Source organism: Castor canadensis, chromosome 12 (genome assembly GCF_047511655.1).
Source record: "Castor canadensis chromosome 12, mCasCan1.hap1v2, whole genome shotgun sequence".
NCBI lineage: Eukaryota > Metazoa > Chordata > Mammalia > Rodentia > Castoridae > Castor > Castor canadensis.
This window is the reverse complement of record NC_133397.1, coordinates 27,740,686-27,758,635: the sequence shown is the minus strand read 5'-3', so window position 1 is coordinate 27,758,635 and position 17,950 is coordinate 27,740,686. Positions and strand designations below refer to the sequence as shown.

Sequence of the window (17,950 nt, the reverse complement as noted above, 5' to 3'; positions counted from 1 at the left end):
AAGAGACGGGTGAGGGGTGCTGATGACGCTCTGGCTCATGTCTGACACTGGCTACACAGGTGTGTTCTCCTTGTGAAAATTTCTACGTTAATCATCACAGAAACTTTTGTGTGTCTATTGTATTTCAATAAAGTTAATTTAAAAATGATTCCCTGCAATTAAGAAAACTCCATAAACTGAAGAAAAAATAAAGTTATTTAAGTGCATTAACAAATAATAAATGGAGCTAATATTCAAGCTCACAAAGTGGTCTCAGAGTGGTAACAGAATTATTTTAAAAGCCATTACAGTAATTTTATAATTACTGGCTAACACATGATTTTCATTAGTCTGGTTATCCACACTGACTATAAAAGCAACAACAGCAACACATATTTAGCTTTTATTTTTTAAAGAATACATATTTGTGGCTTAAAAAGAACAAAAAATGTTATAATAGTATTTCCTTGATTAAATGAATCATTGAGTATAATTTCTATTTGGACAGTCTACAAATTTATCAGCACTCCACTCTTTGTCTCATCAAAAGTGAAAACAAATTCAAAACAAGGGAATGTTCTTATCCATTATTATGGGTATGGTGTTATGATATTTAACCCATCAGTAACTAGCCAACACTATAATTAATACGTAATAAGCGGCTGAAGAGTACACTACTGAAGTTTAAGAAATGGAATAATTCCTAGGGAAACAAGAGCTCACAGAAATGGGTTGCTCATAAGAAACGAAGAGAGGGCAAAGAACTAAAGTATGAGATGTGTACCTAAAATATCAAGTATCCAAAAATGGCAATATTCAGAGTAAATGGAAGATAGATACCATCTGTTGCTCAAGTACACCATGAGTATGGAGAAGTGACTGGGAAGTTGGTAAGTAACAATAATGAGGACAGTTTTTCTGTCTGCTACATCACAGAACAAGTATGTGCTTTGAAAACTATAAAGCAATATAAACCTGTATCTATTACGATCATCATTGATTCTCTACCTTACTCTGACATAAGTAGGTGGGAAAGCCCTTGTCATTGGCTTACTCACTCTTTCCCCCCTTCTGTTCACTTCTGTTTCTTTATGGCTCAAAACAGGCCTAAAGAAAAGCAGAACCCACAAGTATGAAATCACCCTGAAGGCCTCCCTACCACTTCTGTTTGAGCATTCATTATGCACTATGCACGTAACCTAACTGATCTCACAATAACTAGGAAGCAGATGACTTATTATTCCCACTTTACAAGTAAGAAAACTGAGGCTTGCAGAGGAAAAATAAACTTTCTCAAGGTCGCACAGCAAGTGAGTCCTAGAGTTGGGTTTTGACCACTAGTCACATTTCACTCTAAGGCTTTGGTGAGGACGATGAGGTGATGATAACGGCAATGGCAAATGTAACGCTTACTATATAACATACTATATATGTTCCCATGTGCCAGGCACTCAATGAATGTGTTCACAACAATGCTATGACAAATGTGCTATTGGAATGTGCATTCTACAGATTAACTTCTCCAGGGTCACACACCATGGGAAGGTGGGCTTACACTTGAACTCACAATCCAAGTCCTGGATCTTGCTCTTAAACATTTGCTACTTCAATTTATAAAACACAGCTCCCTACTTCTCTACTACTTCTTAGTTCCCAATACGTTCTTTTATTATGGACAGATTTTTCCAGGGTGAGGTGGCGTACCCCTACAATACCAGCACTTGGAAGGCTGGTATTGTAGGCAGCAAAGAGAGTTTGAGGCCAGCCTGGAATACATAGAGACCTTGTCTCAAAAAATAAAACTAAACAAACAAGAAGATTTCTATTCTATGAAATATGTATGCTAGTAACTTTTGTCATTTTATTGTCCTTTGCTAAATCTTGACTCAACCAATAGCAGATTTTTTTGTTTAGTAGTTTTTTCTTTTAATTAAAAACTTCTCTAAGACATTAGGCTAACACAAAACAAAAAGAGAAAATAAAATTCCCATTGGTCCACCAGCCAAATATAAGCTTACTAACATGAAAATGAATTTTTACTAATCTTTCTACTATGTGTAAGTTTTATAAGAACTATGTAAAATGTTTTTCTTATCCTTTTCCCTTTATATTAATTGTACAAAATAATGAATTTCATCATGACACTTTCCTATATGCATATGCTGTAATCTGTTCACACTGACCCCCATTACCTTCTTTTGCCCTCCTTCCCACTTACCATGCCCTTTTCATTTAGATTACATTATAGAATTTTCATATAATCTTTAAACACATCACTTTAATAGACTCAAAATTTTCTATTGGGTAAACAGACCATATTTTTAACAATTTCTCTACAGTCTTGGCTGCTTCCATATGTTGTCAGCATTGTTGGTTGTAATAAACAACTTGTCAGTGCATATCTTTGTGCCTAAACATTTTTCTCACATTGAGGCTTTTTTTTTTTTTTTGGCACTGAGGTTTGAACTCAGGGCATCACACTTGCTAGGCAGCCACTCTTACCATTTGAGCCACTCCACCAGCCCTTTTTCGTTTTGAGTATTTTCAAGATAGGGTGTAGTGAACTATATGCCCAGGCCCGACCTGGAACCCTGATCCTCCTGATCTCTGCCTCCTGATTGGCTAGGATTACAGGCGTGAGCCACCAGTGCTCAGCTCATACTGAAACTTTCTTTAGGTTCGAATTCCAGGAACAGAATTACAAAGTCAAGAAAATAAACATTTTAAGACCCTAGAGATAAATTAGATACTTTCTAAAAGGGCTAAGTCAACTTACATGCTCTTCAGTAGTATAAAAAAAATGCACCATTTTACTGCATATTATCAGCACTGAATGTATTCTTTTTTTAAGTCTTTGAAATTTTGTTCTGCAAAAGGTATATTATGGCAGCTAATATTATGAACCATAATATTATTATTCTTTCATTATTAGTGAAATTAAACCTTTCCATTTCCTTAAACATTGCCAAATGCTTATGAACTAAATATATTTCCTTTCCAAAAAATTCAAATTTTTTCCTTAAAATGCACTGAACTCAATTTTTCCCCTATGTGAAAACAGTTTCATTGTTCATTATAAACTAACACATACTGTTAGTTCCTTCTTCTGAAGCCCATCCTGTACACTGTTTGAAAAAGAAAGATTTAGCCAAGTGTGGTGGTGCATGCCTGTAATCCCAGCACTTGGGAGGTTGACGCAGACTGGGAGGCTAAGGCAAAAGGTAAGGGAGTTCCAGGACAGCCTGGGCTACATAATGAGATCCTGTTTCACCGCCCCCCCTACCACACAAAGATGATATATCCCAGAAAGTGACATTAACACATGGGGATCCCTGGCAAGACAAGCTGGATAGGTCCTGATAAGGTGGAAAAGCAGCCCAGGGTGGGAGACACTGGGTGCCAAGGTTCACAGACCACTGGAGAAAGAAAAGTGTTTGGGCAGGGCCCTTCTTCTCCCATAAACCACTCTCTCTGCTATGTATACCATGGCTAAACTGAGACATGGTTGTACCAGTCCAGTGCAAGCCCATGGGCCATGTGGCACATCAAGGCAGAGGACCTGGCCAGGGTGGGAAGCAGGAAGCAGAGGCTTAGGTGGCCTGGTTCCCCCTGCCCTCCATGTGCTGAGGTCAGTTGACCGTGCAGGATGGGCATGGGGAGAAGTGGTGCCCACAGAGGGAAGGGAAGCTTTCTGAGGGGTCAAACCACTCAGTGTGGTATGAAAGTGTAACCAACTCACCAGGAAGAGCCTGAGTTAGGTCCTGGGCTTTAGGCTCTCCCACCAAGTACACAGTACCAACAGAACTGCCAATGACACAAGGGAAGTATGAGGCACCAGGAAAAAAAGACACCCCAGAGGAGTATCCATCCTAAATACACAAATTGAACAGCCCATGTGGAAAAGAATTAAAGGATCGGGTGCAGGAAAACTTCAGCTTGTTTCACAATACATATCTTCAGGAAGGTAAGAAAGAAAAGCAAAGGAATGAATGAGACCCCCTGGGTAGCCTTATACACAGAGAAGAAAAAGTGTGAGGTCTCAGCTTGGAGCGCCTCTCACAGTTGTAGAAGGAGAGATGAGGTAAGTTTGCAGAGAGGTCAGGAAGCAGGAGCTGGTGAGGTAAGATGTATGAAATTCTAGAAGCCAAGTGAAGACAGGGTTCAAGAAGGAGACCCCAACGGCACTCAATAAAGCTGACAGGCTGAGTAAGCTGGGGTCGGCCACTATCCACAACAGACGATTGCTGGCTGCACCTTCTGTAGACAGGAGGTGATAAAGCTTAAATGGCATGTGTTCTCAAGGTGGTGGGTGGAAGCCTCTTGTGAGCAGCTGGCAACCAACAGCAGCAAAGAAAGGGGCTGTAACTGCAGGGAGCAGCCGAGTGACAGTTCTGTTTTTTTGCTTTTGTGGTTTAATTATTTATACACTTTGAAAACACTGATAACTTTCGAAAACAAAGGCAAAAGTAAATGCATCCAGCAACATTTTCTCATTTGTACTGTAACAAGTTATAGAGGTAAATGTTAATCCATGGTAATGATAAGGAAAGGCACATTTGCCTTTTCATCTCAAAACTAAGACTAACAGTATACTCCAAAGATGATTCTTTAGCCTGTGAACAGTTCTCTCGCAGTCTTGACCCCTTGTGGATCTAAATGAGGGTTCCCAACCCTCTTCCCAGAATAGTAGATATCCACATACACAAATTTCCTTCCTTTTTTTTTTTTTTAGTACTGGGGACTGAACACAGGACTTCACATTTTCAGGCAAGTGCTCTACCATTTGAGCCACTTCCCTAGTTCGTATTTCAGGGTAATTTCTGAATAGAAATTGCAATTTATCCATCATGGCCTGGGATTCCAGTCTTAGCTCACAATATTGCATATAACCAAATATAAGTCTCTCTCTCTCTGAAAACCTTCATTAGTTTTCTCTCAACTCCCCTCTCCTTTTATTAGTGGTGCTGGGGACTGAACCCAGGGCCTCACCAAACCGTTAGTGCACGACTGATCTACCGCTGAGTCACACCCAACCCTCCCTATTCTTAGTATCTTTTTTTTTTTAAATTCCTAGACATCTAAACCTCTGGTACTGTCTGCTAACACTAAGACCTTAGCAGAATTAGTTGAGGTCTCTCTCCTTCCCTAGGTGCACTCTGTGCATGTCACCTCTGCTGCCAATGACAGCTCACAATGAGGTGTTGGATTCACTTCCCTATCTTTATCAATATCACTATTCTTAAAGCCAGCCTATAGTTGTTTTCTCCCTAAAAGGAGTGTGAAAGTTGTGGTGAGTTGACTAGTACCCACCCCCAAAATAATTAACATCTATCTAGAACCTCAGAACATGACTTTATTTGGAAACAGGGTCTTTGCAGAATGTAATTATAAAGGTGAGATTATATTGGACAAGGGTGGGCCCTATATCCAGTGACTAGAGCTGGAGGTCATTCCAATGACTTCTTCTTTATAAGAGGTGAGAACACAGAGACACGTAAGGAAAAAAAGTGAAGACAGAGGCCATTAGAAGCTGGAAGAATCAGGGAAGGATTTTTCCCCACCAAGTCCCTAGAAGAACATGGTGAGTCACCAGTTCTGGATTTCTGGCCTCCAAAACTGAATGAAGAGAATATACTTCTGTTGTTTTAAGACACTAAGTTTATGGTGACTTGTTACAGTGGCCCTAGGAAGCTAATACATACCCAATATGTACAAAGACCAATACATCATTTAAATCACTGAAGCAAACTCTTCCCAGGGCACTCTCATAGCTTCTAGTAATCATCTGGTTTCAGTGCAGAAAGCACAAAACAAAACATCTCACTCTCACAGCCTGTCCCTTCTACAGCTGGTCATCTCCAGTATCTCACTTACTAGTCAGAAGTCATCATTTCCCCACATGTAGATATTTTAAATACCAAATCTCTTCATCTTCTCCTTAATGTAGAATGGCTTTTGTTTCTTAATAAAACATGTTTCCTCCATCCCAAGCTCATAAAAAAATTTACCATACTTTCCTAGTGCTTTCATGGTTTCACTTCTTCAGTGATGATACTGATAGCAGCCACATTTAAATAGCACTTGTATGTGGCAGGACTGTACCAAGTCCTGTGCATATATTAACTCATTTAATACTCACAACAGTCCTGTGAAGCAGGTACCATCATCATCCCTGTTCTATGAAACTGAGGCAAAAAGTGGTTAAGTAACCTGCTCAAAGTCACACAATTAGTGACTAGGGGGATGGGGGGGAGGGGGGAGTTGTACAAACCCAGGCAATCTAACTCCAGCACCTATGCTCTTACCCACAAGGAATTCCAATTTATATGTTTTACCCATCTGAATTTATTTCAGTTTAAGGAGTGAAGTGGGGCTTTAGCTTCTGGTCCTAAAAAGCCAACTATTTTACACATATTGGATACTCTATTTTTATCCTACAGTCAAAATGCCGTCATTATTATGTAGTAAATTCTCAAACCTACTTGAATCTATTCTTGAATTCTCCATACAGTTCCATTTCATTCCTGTAGCAGATGTTAACTCTTTATATAATAGGAATATTATTAGCTTTTTGCCTTTCCTATTTGATACAAATATTTCATCACATATTTTTTTAATGTGGTCATAAAAATTCCTTCCAGTTTTCATCTACTGCTTTAGAGAGAGTTCAAGAACTTTGGTAAGCATCCATTCCTATTCCTAACTCTTCTATGAGATTAAAAAAAATTGGCATATATTTAGTCCATTTGGAGTTCATCTGGTATATCGTAAAATAAATAAAAATTATAAGCCTGGATGCTTAGATTTCTTTTCCAATTTTTATTGTAATAAAATACATGTAACACATAACTTACACTCCTAATCATTTTTAAGTGTCAAGTTGTATTAAATACATTTGATAAGCTTGTGCAACCATCACCATCTCCCTAACTCCTTTCATCTTGTAAAACTGAGACTCTACTCCATTAGACAATAACTCCCTGCTACTCCTCTCCTCAGCCGCAACCAACATTCTTTCCTGTGTCTCCAATTCTAATCTCTATAGAGGAACCTTATAGGTAATCATATAAGTGGAATCATATAGATTTGCCTTTTTTGTAACTGGCTCATTTCACAGTATAATGTCCTCAAAGCTCATTCATGTTGCAACATATGTCAGAATTTCCTTTCTTGGTAAAGATGAACATTCCACTAAATGTGTATACCACATTTTGCCTATCCATATACCAATGGACCGATGGGCAGTGGGTTGCTTCCATGTTTTAGTTATTGTGAATAATATTGTTTATTTATTTGACAGTAGCTATCCTAATGAATGTGAGGTAGTTTTGATTTGCATTTCCCTAATGATTAGTAATATTGACCATCTTTTCACATGCTTATTGTTCTTTATCTTCTTTGGAGAAATGTCTGCTCAAGTTCTTTGCCCATTTTTTAACTGGGTTGTTTGAGTTTTGTTACTGTTCTTAGAATCTGTATAGTTCTCTATATACTCTGGCTAGTAATCCCTTATCAGATAAATGACTTGCAAATATTTTTCCCACTCTGAGTTGCCTTTTCATTGTTCATAGTGTCTTTTGCTGTATAAAATTTTTTAACTTTGATGAAATCCAATTTGTCTGTTTTTTTGTTTTGTTGCCTATATATTTGGTATAATATGCAAGAAAATAGTACCAAATCCAATGTCGTAAAGCTTTTGCCCTGTGTTTCCTTCTAAGAATTTCATACTTTTAGCTCTTAACATTTAGGTCTTTAACCCATTCTAAGTTGATTTTTGTACATGGTGTTCGATAAGATCTAACTTTATTCTTTTGCATATGTATATCCAGTTTTCTCAGCACCATTTGCTGAAATGACTGTCTTTTCCCCCATTGAATGGTCTTGGCACACTTATCAAAATCATTTGACTATATACGCAAGGGTTTATTCCTGGGTTCTCTACTCAAATCTACTGCATGTTTGTCTTCAAGCCAGTAACCATACTGCTTAGATTACTGTAGCTTTATGGTAAGTTTTGAAATCAGGAAGTGTAAGTTCTCCAGCTTTGTTCTTTTTCAATATTGTTTTGACTATGTGAGATCCTTTGAGATTTCAGATGAATTTTAATGTAGGTTTTCCTATTTCTACAAAAACTGTATTGGAGTTTTGATAGGTCTGCAGATCACTTGTGCAATACTGACACCTTAAAATATTAAGTCTTCCAATCCACAAACATAGGTTATGTTTCTACACATTTTTATCAGCTTTAATTTCTTTCAGCAATGTCTTATAGTTTAACTGTGCAAGTCTTTCACTTCCTTGGTTAACAAATATTTTATTCTTTTGGATGCTATTATAAATGGAATTGTTTTCACAATTTCCTGTTTAGATTATTTTGAGTATATAGAAATACAGCTGATTTTTGTGTGCTGACTTTGTAATCTGTTTCTCTGCCGAATTCCCTTATTAGTTCTAACATCTTTTGTGGAACCTAAGATTTTCTGAAGATAAGATCATAATATAGCAAACAGATAATTTCATTTCTTCCCTTCCAATCTGGGTGCCTTTTATTTTTTGTTCTTGCTTTGACTAGAACTTCTAAGATGGTGTTAAATAGAGAAAGCAGGAATCCTTGATCTTAAGAGAAAAAATTTTTGGTTGTGTTTCACTGATTTCAATAATTTGAGTTTTCTATTTTTCTTACTTCATCTATCAGTTTTGTTATTTTTTTAAAAAACAACTTTTAATTTTACTGACTTTTCTCATTGTTTTTCTATTCTCTTTCATTTACCTCTACTCTAATCTTTAATATTTCCTTCCTTCTGCTAGCTTTGGGTTTCATTTCTTCTTTTTCTAATTCCTTAAATTATAAACTTTAGGTTGTTGACTTAGAATCTTTCTTGTGTTTCAGTATAAACATGTTCACTTTCCGTTATGTTCCCTAAGTTGTGTTTTCATTTTTCAATTGTCTCTAAGTATTTTCTAATTTATCCTATGATTTCTTCTTTAACCAACTGACTATTTAAGAGTGTGCTGTTTTAATTTCCACACTTTTGTGAATTTTCTAGTTTTATTTGTTATTGATTTGTAACTTCTTTCCATGGTGGTCAGAGAAGATAATTTGTATGAGATCTATCTTCTTAAACCTACTGAGACTTAATTTGAAGCCTAACATATGGCCTCTCCTGGAACATGTCCCACGTGCACTTGAGAATATGGAAGCTATTGTCTTAGTCAGTAGAGCGTTTTGTATGTCTGTTATAAAACTGAATAGCATACAAAACCTCTGCTCTCTCAACAGCCCCATGCATAATGCTTTCAGTTGCTTATGTCACAAAATTATGTCTTTAGATATTGTGTGCCCCCAAATATAAAGTAATAATTTAAAAATATCAGTTTCTTAAATTATAAAAACAAACTGTGGAGTTATAAAGTTACAATAATACTAGCTTTTAAACTAGTTAATTTTAATGCACTGGTCTCTTAAATTGTGTAGAAACCTACACACAAACTATTGTTACAAAAATACTTGCTTAGATAAAGCCAAGCACCTACCTTTACTGCGACCTGTACTTTTTCCTACAGTTTTGAGTTACTATCTAGTATTGTTTCATTTTACCCAAATCCTTAGCACTCCCCTAAGTATTACTTGCAGGGAAGGTTTGTGGTAACAAATTCCCTTGGCTTTTCTTCATCTGGGAATGTCTCAATGTCTCAATGTCTTCCTTACTTTTGAAGCAAGGTTTTTGCCAGATACAGGATTCTTGGTTGGAGGATTTTTTAGTATTTTGTGGGGTTTTAGCACTTTTAATACATTAACCTATTGCTTTCTTGCCTCCAAAGTTTCTGATGAGAATTCTGCTGATAATCTTATTGAGGATCTCTTTTATGTGACAAGTGAGAAATTTCAATTTAATCAGTATAAACAGCTGTAGTCCCTTACCTTCTATCCTACCCAAGCCATGTCACTGAGTCCAGTTAATGGTGTATAAACCATGTACCCATATTTCTAATTCATTTAGGTGACACAGACATTTGTGTCATTTTTTATCCTAATCCTATTTCTCACCTCCATCATAGACCATGTTTGGGGAATTCAGCAAGTAGAGAATGACTGTGGGGGATCAACACTGTCCCCTGAGGAGAACTGAAGGCCTCTCACATAAAAGAGTGGCAATTTGACATCAAAATTCTGACATAAAAATCTCCACCAAGGGAAAAACATAACTTTCTTCTTCCCCCAACACTAATCTTGAAGTCCTTAGCTAAGTCTCATGCCAATCTTGGCCTAATGAACAAAGCTTTAGCCCTTTGCATCCTGGAGGTCCTCATAGCAGGAAGGAATAGGATTGCCCTAGGTCCTGTTACAAAAACGCCAGGCCAGGAATGAAGCAATTTCCTATCTCCCTTGCTTGGCTAACTCTCTGCTCCACTTGGAGCTCTCTAAGTAAGTTGCTGTGTTTCCTAGCCTGATAACCCTAACCTTAGTTATCAGAGAAAGGTAAGTAATTTAGTGTTTTCCTTTTTGCAACTTCAGCAAAAAAAAAAATGAAGAAGAAAAGAAAATCACAATTTACAGTGTAGAAATGGTCTTTAGGCTATACAGGCCAGCTGGACACCAGTGGCTCACATCTGTAATCCTAGTAATATGGGAGGCTGAGATCAGAAGGGTGGTGGTTTGAGGCCAGCTCAAGCAGGGAATTCACGAGACCCCCATCTCAACCAATAGCTGGGCATGGTGGCATGTGCCTGTCATCAGTGATAGTAACAAGCCTAAAATAGTAGGATCATGGTATAGGCTGGCCTGAGCAAAAAGGGAGTCCCTAGCTCTAAAATAATCAGAGCAGAAAGGGCTCAATTGATACAGCACCTGTCTAACAAGCACAAAATCCTGAGTTCAAACCCCAGCACTGCAAAAAACAAACAACAAAAAACAGACAAGACTTATTAGTTCACCTTGGTGAACCTCAGATACCTCAGCAGTATTTCCCAAAACTATAATTTATATAAAATGTATCTGTTCCTTCACCTCTTCTTTCAGGAAATACTCAGCCATAATTTATTCCAGGACTTTAACTTGGTTGACAACTTGCCCCACTGCTCATCAGTATCAACTTCTCCCATGGCGAAGAAAATACCAAATAAAAATCCACACAAAGAATTCTACCAGTGTACAATAATATATAGTCTGATTCTATTTATAGGATATTTGAAAAAAGGCAAAACTGGACTGGAGGCATGACTCAAGGGATAGAGCACCTGCCTAGCTGTGCAAAGCCCTGAGTTCAAGCCCCAGGACCCCCCTACAAATCCCCCAAAAAAAGGAAAGAAAGAAAAGGCATAACTGACTGAACCAGTGGGGAGGAAGGGTGGTGGCTAGATTGACTGACAGGAAAGGGGCACAAGAGAACTTTCTGTGGTGATGAAATTGGAAGTGTTGGTCACATATGTGATAGAACATATAAAGCTAACATTTAAGGTCTCTGTGTTTTATTGTACGTGAAGTGTACCTCAATTTAAAAACCTTTGTTAGAAATTGTTCACAGCACACTAATATGATATGGAAATTGCTTTTTAATATAAATCTTCCAACAGATTTCAAGACATGACACACAGTAAAACCTAGGCATGCTTACATGTGATTTCTTATCTTCACTTCCTACTAGTTGTACAACTGTCAAGTTACATAAGCTCTCTGGGTGACACATTAATCCCACTGCAAACTGAGGAACATCAAGTATCTACCTCAAATACTGTATGCCCTATAAATATAATCTATGTTAAATCCCACATGTAAATAGTAAATTAGATGTCAATGACATAATATTTATCATTTTTCCAAAATGACTGCCAACTAATCAAGAGGAAAAATAAGAAAAGGAAAAAAGGACAAACTAACAAATTGACATTAGAATTTACCCTGAGGAAAGAAACATGGGTATACACAAGGATTTTTCTACCAGGATATTCATGACACTACGTATTTTAGTAGTAGAAACCTGGAAAACTGAACAAGGACTAATTATGCATGAATATCAAAATCAGTTTTATACTAGACAAAAGTATATATAGTCTAGAAATAAGTAGAATTATATAAAGCATTCCTAAATTTTACCAACCTACACCTTAGTTTAAATTACAACATGGAGAAACAAAAGAGCGAGCAAAAATAATTACAAATACTTAAAAAAACACAATAAATTATAGCTAATTTAATTCATACCTGTATTAAAATGAGTATGAATTTATACATTCTTATATACTTACAGTAGAAAAAAATTGAAATCATAACAATCTATAGAATAGATAAAAAAAATTTTTAAGTAAATTAAAATAGAATGTAGTATAAGATAGTGTCAAACATAAGAATAGCAGAGATTTTCTGAAAGACAGCTATTGCCAAACATGTAGAGACAAATTAGTACAACTTTTTTAACCAACAAAAAAATAACCCATGCTATCTATCGATTGTCTTGGTGTGCACTGACTGGCTGTCATAAAGCATACTGACAGACAGTGTGCCATGAAGCTGGATATGCCTGAGCCTATCGCTAGCCACTGTGACTTTCTGTCAATGACCTAATAACTCGAGAGTGATTCTGCTCCACCTGCCAGAGCTACACTATGGCTTCAGAATTCTGTGACACTTTTTTTTTCAGTACAGGAATTTGAACTCAGGGTCTTTACATTGAGCCACTCCACCAACCCTATTTTTGTAAAGGGTTTTTCAAGATAGGGTCTCGTGAACATTTTGCCTGAGCTGGCTTTGAACCACGGCAATCCTACTGATCTTTGCCTCCTGAGTTGCTAGGATTACAGGTGTGAGCCACAGGCGCTTGGCTCTGTTTCACTTCTAAAAGGAGCTACTGACAGTGCTTGCACAGGATTTAAACAGACAAATGACCTCACTGCACTATTCTAAATCTGAGTGCCGGAGAGCATTAAGGTGCTAATGAGGATAATTTCACTTAAGCAAGTCACTGAATGTCCAGTCATTATGTTCTCAGTAAGAATTTGGAATTATTAAGCTAACAACTCTAACACCAGACAATGGCTGTAGCATGTAAAGCTTCTTAAAGTGCTCTGATTACGCACTGTTCCCCAGAACAGGAACTGCTCTTAGTCTCTGGTGCACAGAGTGGGACTGCAGGCAGTGAGGCTCAAGAATTCAAAGGTTGTCCTTGGTTGCTTCACCCTTATTTAACTCTTAAACTCATCTAAATATTCATAATCAGATGAAATGCTATCAAAGAAAAGAAAGTGTGTCTTATATTCTGAAAGGGTGAAACAAAGGAAGAATGGGAAAAAAAGAAATTAAAATATTGACTGGTCATAAATTTAAACTAAATCCTAATCATTTTATCTAGCAAACAACTAAATTGTCACTAAGTTCAGAATGCTATAAGATAAATACTACGCAAAGACAGGTTTAGGATTAGAAATTTTTAAATTGGAATCAGAACACAATTTGGCTATGATTTAAAATTCCATGTAATTGGAGGGGGTAAGAAGCTATGAATTACTACCACTAAAATATGTCTGAAATATCCATTTCAGATATAAATCAAAGCATCTCAATTCATGCTGAGAGTTTTAACTTTTTTAAAGATTCTTTTCCCTTTTCTGAAAAATGCTCAAATATATCTCCATGTATTTTACATTCTTTTAAAGGGAAGGCCCCTGAAATAATATTTCTAAGCAAGTGTTCTTATAATTCCAATGGATTTGATTTTGTATACAACATGTCAAATCTACAACTGAAGATTTTATCTTTAGAATTAAGTATCTAGTCTTAGGGCATTTTTGCCAGTTAGCGCCACTGACACCTACCACTGTATCTACCAGTAAGATTGTTCTAAATGTTACCACTCTCCCCAGGCATTTACAGATACTCAAACATAGTAGCACTGTCTAAACATTAGCAAGAAATTTTTTCATTCTGCTGGACTTGTGGTTCAAGCAGTAGAGCACCTACCCAGCAAATGTGGAGCCCTGTGTTCAAACCCCAGTTTTGCCAAAAATTAACATAAAAGAAAAGAACTGATAAATTATAACTGATAGAATTTGCTGAGTACCAGTGGTAACTGCAAGAGACAGGAATGATCCTGGTCAAACCTATTTTATGGTATGTCATCATCTTTATGAAAGTGATTACTACATTTTCTTTTACCTTTGGATTACAGATTCCTCTCAGGTATGAGAAGATTTGGCATACTTAATACATCTAAGTCAACTAAAATCAGCATTGTATTGGTAACTTACAACTCTTCATGACGTAGGAGAAACACCTTTTCAAGACAAACTTTAAAGGTTTATTTTGTCTGATATCATTTCCTACAAAATAAACTACAAAATGAAGAAAATTGGGGGTGGGGGATACACACATACATTTCAGAGTCAGATGTAGCTATGACAGTACAAATCTACTCCACACAGCTGTGATGAGAATTAAATGAGCTAATACATGTAAAGTGCTTAGAATAGGGTCTGACACACAGCAGCCCTCAGTAAATATGAGTTATTATTACTTTACCATGTCCCACTTTGACCTGCTCTATGTGCCTTGGGAAGCAAGGAAGAATAAGTGACAGAGAAAACAGAAAAGCCCCCTTCCTCTGATGCTCACACACCCTAACCCCCACAGGTCTATCTCTTACAGGGGGAGAGAGGCCTAGATCTAGCCATTTGGGATCTTTACATGAAACCTGCTCTGCTCCTATTGTGCCAATCATGAAAAGGAATCAGGATTTTCTCAGAATCTCAAAAGCCAATCTGGTGAGCCAACTATTACTAACCCTTAGCAGATATGAGGGATTACTGTGGGATTTAGAGGGGGAATCCCACTCACACCAGAAAGAAGAGATGAGTGAGAGGCATATACAGCAGATTAATGGTATCAGACTGACCAAGGATGACTGAGGAGGAGATGGCAAAGACAAGCAGCCAGCAGCAACACCAGGGAGCCTGACAAGCAGACTGACAGACTGGAGAATCCCCTTTAATCTAATCAGGAGTTTCACACTTCTTTCTGATTTGCCATGTAAACTTATTCAGCCCAGCCCTGGAGGAGTCCACGAAGGTCCCTTCTTGCACTAACAGTTTGTGATTCTAAAGAATGCTGAACTTGAGTTAGCAGTGGTGTCTAAATGAGGAGTGTTGCATTGTGTTTCACGTATATTTTTTCCAAATGTGAAAGAAAACAACAGAATTTCCAGTGTAAAATGGAACATAATGCCAATGTAAATAATTTACATTCTACCTGAGATTTTAGGAATAGACTTCAGAAAGCTTTCTTAGGAAAGAAATATCACCATTAAAATCACAGTTGAAGAACGCAAGAGATAAGTAATATCCTCAGGGGTCTACAACATACTCAGAACTGTTTTGAGCCTCAGCAGCAGCACCCTGATGAGGTGCAGAGGGGAGAAGAAAGAACTGTCTCAATGAGGAATTTTAGCTATGTGACTAGAACAAGTGCTAGACTGCTATGGACTATGCAAATGGATTTACTAGAGCTCTTACCAAATACAAAACTAGAATGCAAAATTCTACTGTGACTTCATTCACATTTGTTTGTTTGTTTGTTTGTATGCTGGGGATCAAACCCAGAGCCTTCCACATGCTAGGCAAGTGCTCTACCACCCCCAGCCTCCATTCACATTTTAAGCCATCCTTACACTATAAAGTCCTTTCTTTCTATAGTGGGTGCTCAATGTATAAGACTTATAAAGAAGAAGGAAGAAGAAAAAAGAGGAAAGAAGGAGGAGCAACTGAAAGAGTCAATAGCTCCTCCAAGAGGGTAGCTGGTTTTACCTGAAGTTACACATCTTTCCGGTGAATTACATAGAACCTGAGTCTGAAGATAACTTGGTCAATTATACAGCTGTGTTTACAAGATCATGTATGTGAGCCAAGGGTTGGGGTTCTAAAATGGGCCTGAGATAAGCTGCATTTTAGAACAACTGGGATACAGATAATATGTCATAATACTGGTGAGGTATTATCATTAAATAATTAGGTTTTATTTCTGTTTTTTTTTTGTAATTTCAAATTCACCATTTTAAATACCATACATTGATTATTACAAGTGTTAAAATGTCAAGTACTAAATTTTCTATTGCTCTGACTTCATATCCCAATGCTCCTGTGTACCTTATCTTTGTATACTGTCTTCAATCATAACTAAATCCTATTGTATAATAAATGCAGTGAATGCAAATCTCTCATATTTTCACCAAAGGGAGGACCATCTCCTAAACATTGCAAAGAAAATGTTATCCATCATTTCTATCTATATTGTTCATACCCTCTGAAAGAATGCTTGTTAAGTCAGTTAATAAATGAGCATAGAATTCAACCCAGCTATTACAAATTACAAAACATATTGAGTTACCCAAAGTAATTAGTAATGCAAAAGACATTCTATTTAGTTTCCGCAAGCTGACAGTATAGATGTAAATCATAAATCAGGTTTTTGGAACTGAGTTACAATGACATTGTTTATGACTACACAGAAACATTTAACATTGGAGTACCAGTATGTATACTAAGACTATTTGACTAAAAAACACTCTTTTCAAGGTAATATAAAATTAAGAATATAAAGCACAAACTGAAATATCAAAATATTGATATCCTACCTGAACATCTTTGTATTTGTCTCTTAAGTCCAAGAGCCGGTGATAAGCTTTTATGGCTTCTGAAAATTCCCCGACATCAGTACTGGTGAGGATATAATTTTCCCAGATCTGCCAGTGTTCATAGTTACACTTGAGAGCTTCTTGTAAAGTTCTAAAAGCTTTTACTCTATTGAAGATCAAATTTTAAAGAGAGTAATAATGAACTCGTTTTATTAGGAAAAAAACACAGCTAAGCATATAGGATGCAAATGTGAACTGTCAGTCCATCATTCATGCTAATAAATAAAATGAGAACCCCCAAATAACCCCAAACCACCTCAGATTCCCTTATAAAATCTGACAGATCTTTTGGCATTTATAGCATACCTACAGAGAGATACTCCTTTTTTAATCTATTTATTGGGAACAAGGACCTTATTTTATAATGGAGTGTCAATTTCACTGTCACCCCAGGACCTCTCCTAGGGTGAAGCTCCAGATTTGAACTCAGAGTGGCCTAGCAAGTACAACTGCAAACCTGAAAGACAAAAAGTAGGGGCCTGGCAGTAGTGGAGGGACCAGAGGTGAGGAAGGGTCAAAACAAAACAAAAAGTTCCTTATAGTCTTAAGTGAACCTACAAGACAAAATTCTACAACCTGTGGGGGAAAACTACACTAGGAAAGACAGTTGACAAAATTAGTGGACAAGACACAAATTTACTAAATAAAATTAATTTTAAGAAACAATATATTCTAGGTGTGGTGATGCACACCTGAAATCCCAGCACTCAAGAATCATGAAAACAGAATTGTTTTGTTTAAAATGCTAATGAACTGGATGAGAATAGTGAGAAGTTCACATAGAATTCAGATTTTAAAATAGAAGAACACTGAGGATAGAAAGAGACAGAACAGAATGAAGTTACCTCAGACTTACATCTATAGAAACTCCAGAAGAAATGAATGCAAAAAATGGCAAGATGTAATATATCAAAAAGATAATAGCTGAGTAATTTCCAGAACTGAATAAAGATCCAAACTGTATGAACAAAAAAGTATATTTCATTATCAAGCAATACAGACATATTGTAGAACATTGTAAAATCTACAAAGTACTAACAATTACAGAATAGCAGATGTTTCTTCAGCAACAAGATGATAGAAGGCAATAGATCAAGTGGTAGAGCACCTGCCTAGCAAGTTTGAGGGCCTGAATTCAAAACCCAAGTACTGCCAAAAAAAAAAAAAAAAAAAACCCAACAGTATAGTTCTTTTAAAGAGATGATTGAAACTGTCAGTCTAAAATTTTATTACCATCTAAACTTGCCACTCACAAGTAAATGCAAAATTAAACATTTTTAAATGAACAAAGA

At 36.8% G+C, this 17,950-nt stretch overlaps 1 protein-coding gene across 2 annotated transcripts in view; it reads right to left on the bottom strand.

Annotated features, from left to right (window-relative positions):
• Positions 1–17,950, bottom strand: part of Ttc27 (tetratricopeptide repeat domain 27) — a 188,517-nt gene that overhangs the window by 19,213 nt on the left and 151,354 nt on the right. For both annotated transcript variants that reach the window (XM_074049473.1, XM_074049472.1), the window contains one exon: positions 16,599–16,764. In XM_074049473.1, coding sequence (XP_073905574.1) covers positions 16,599–16,764 — 166 coding nt within the window. The remainder of the gene's footprint in view (positions 1–16,598; positions 16,765–17,950) is intronic.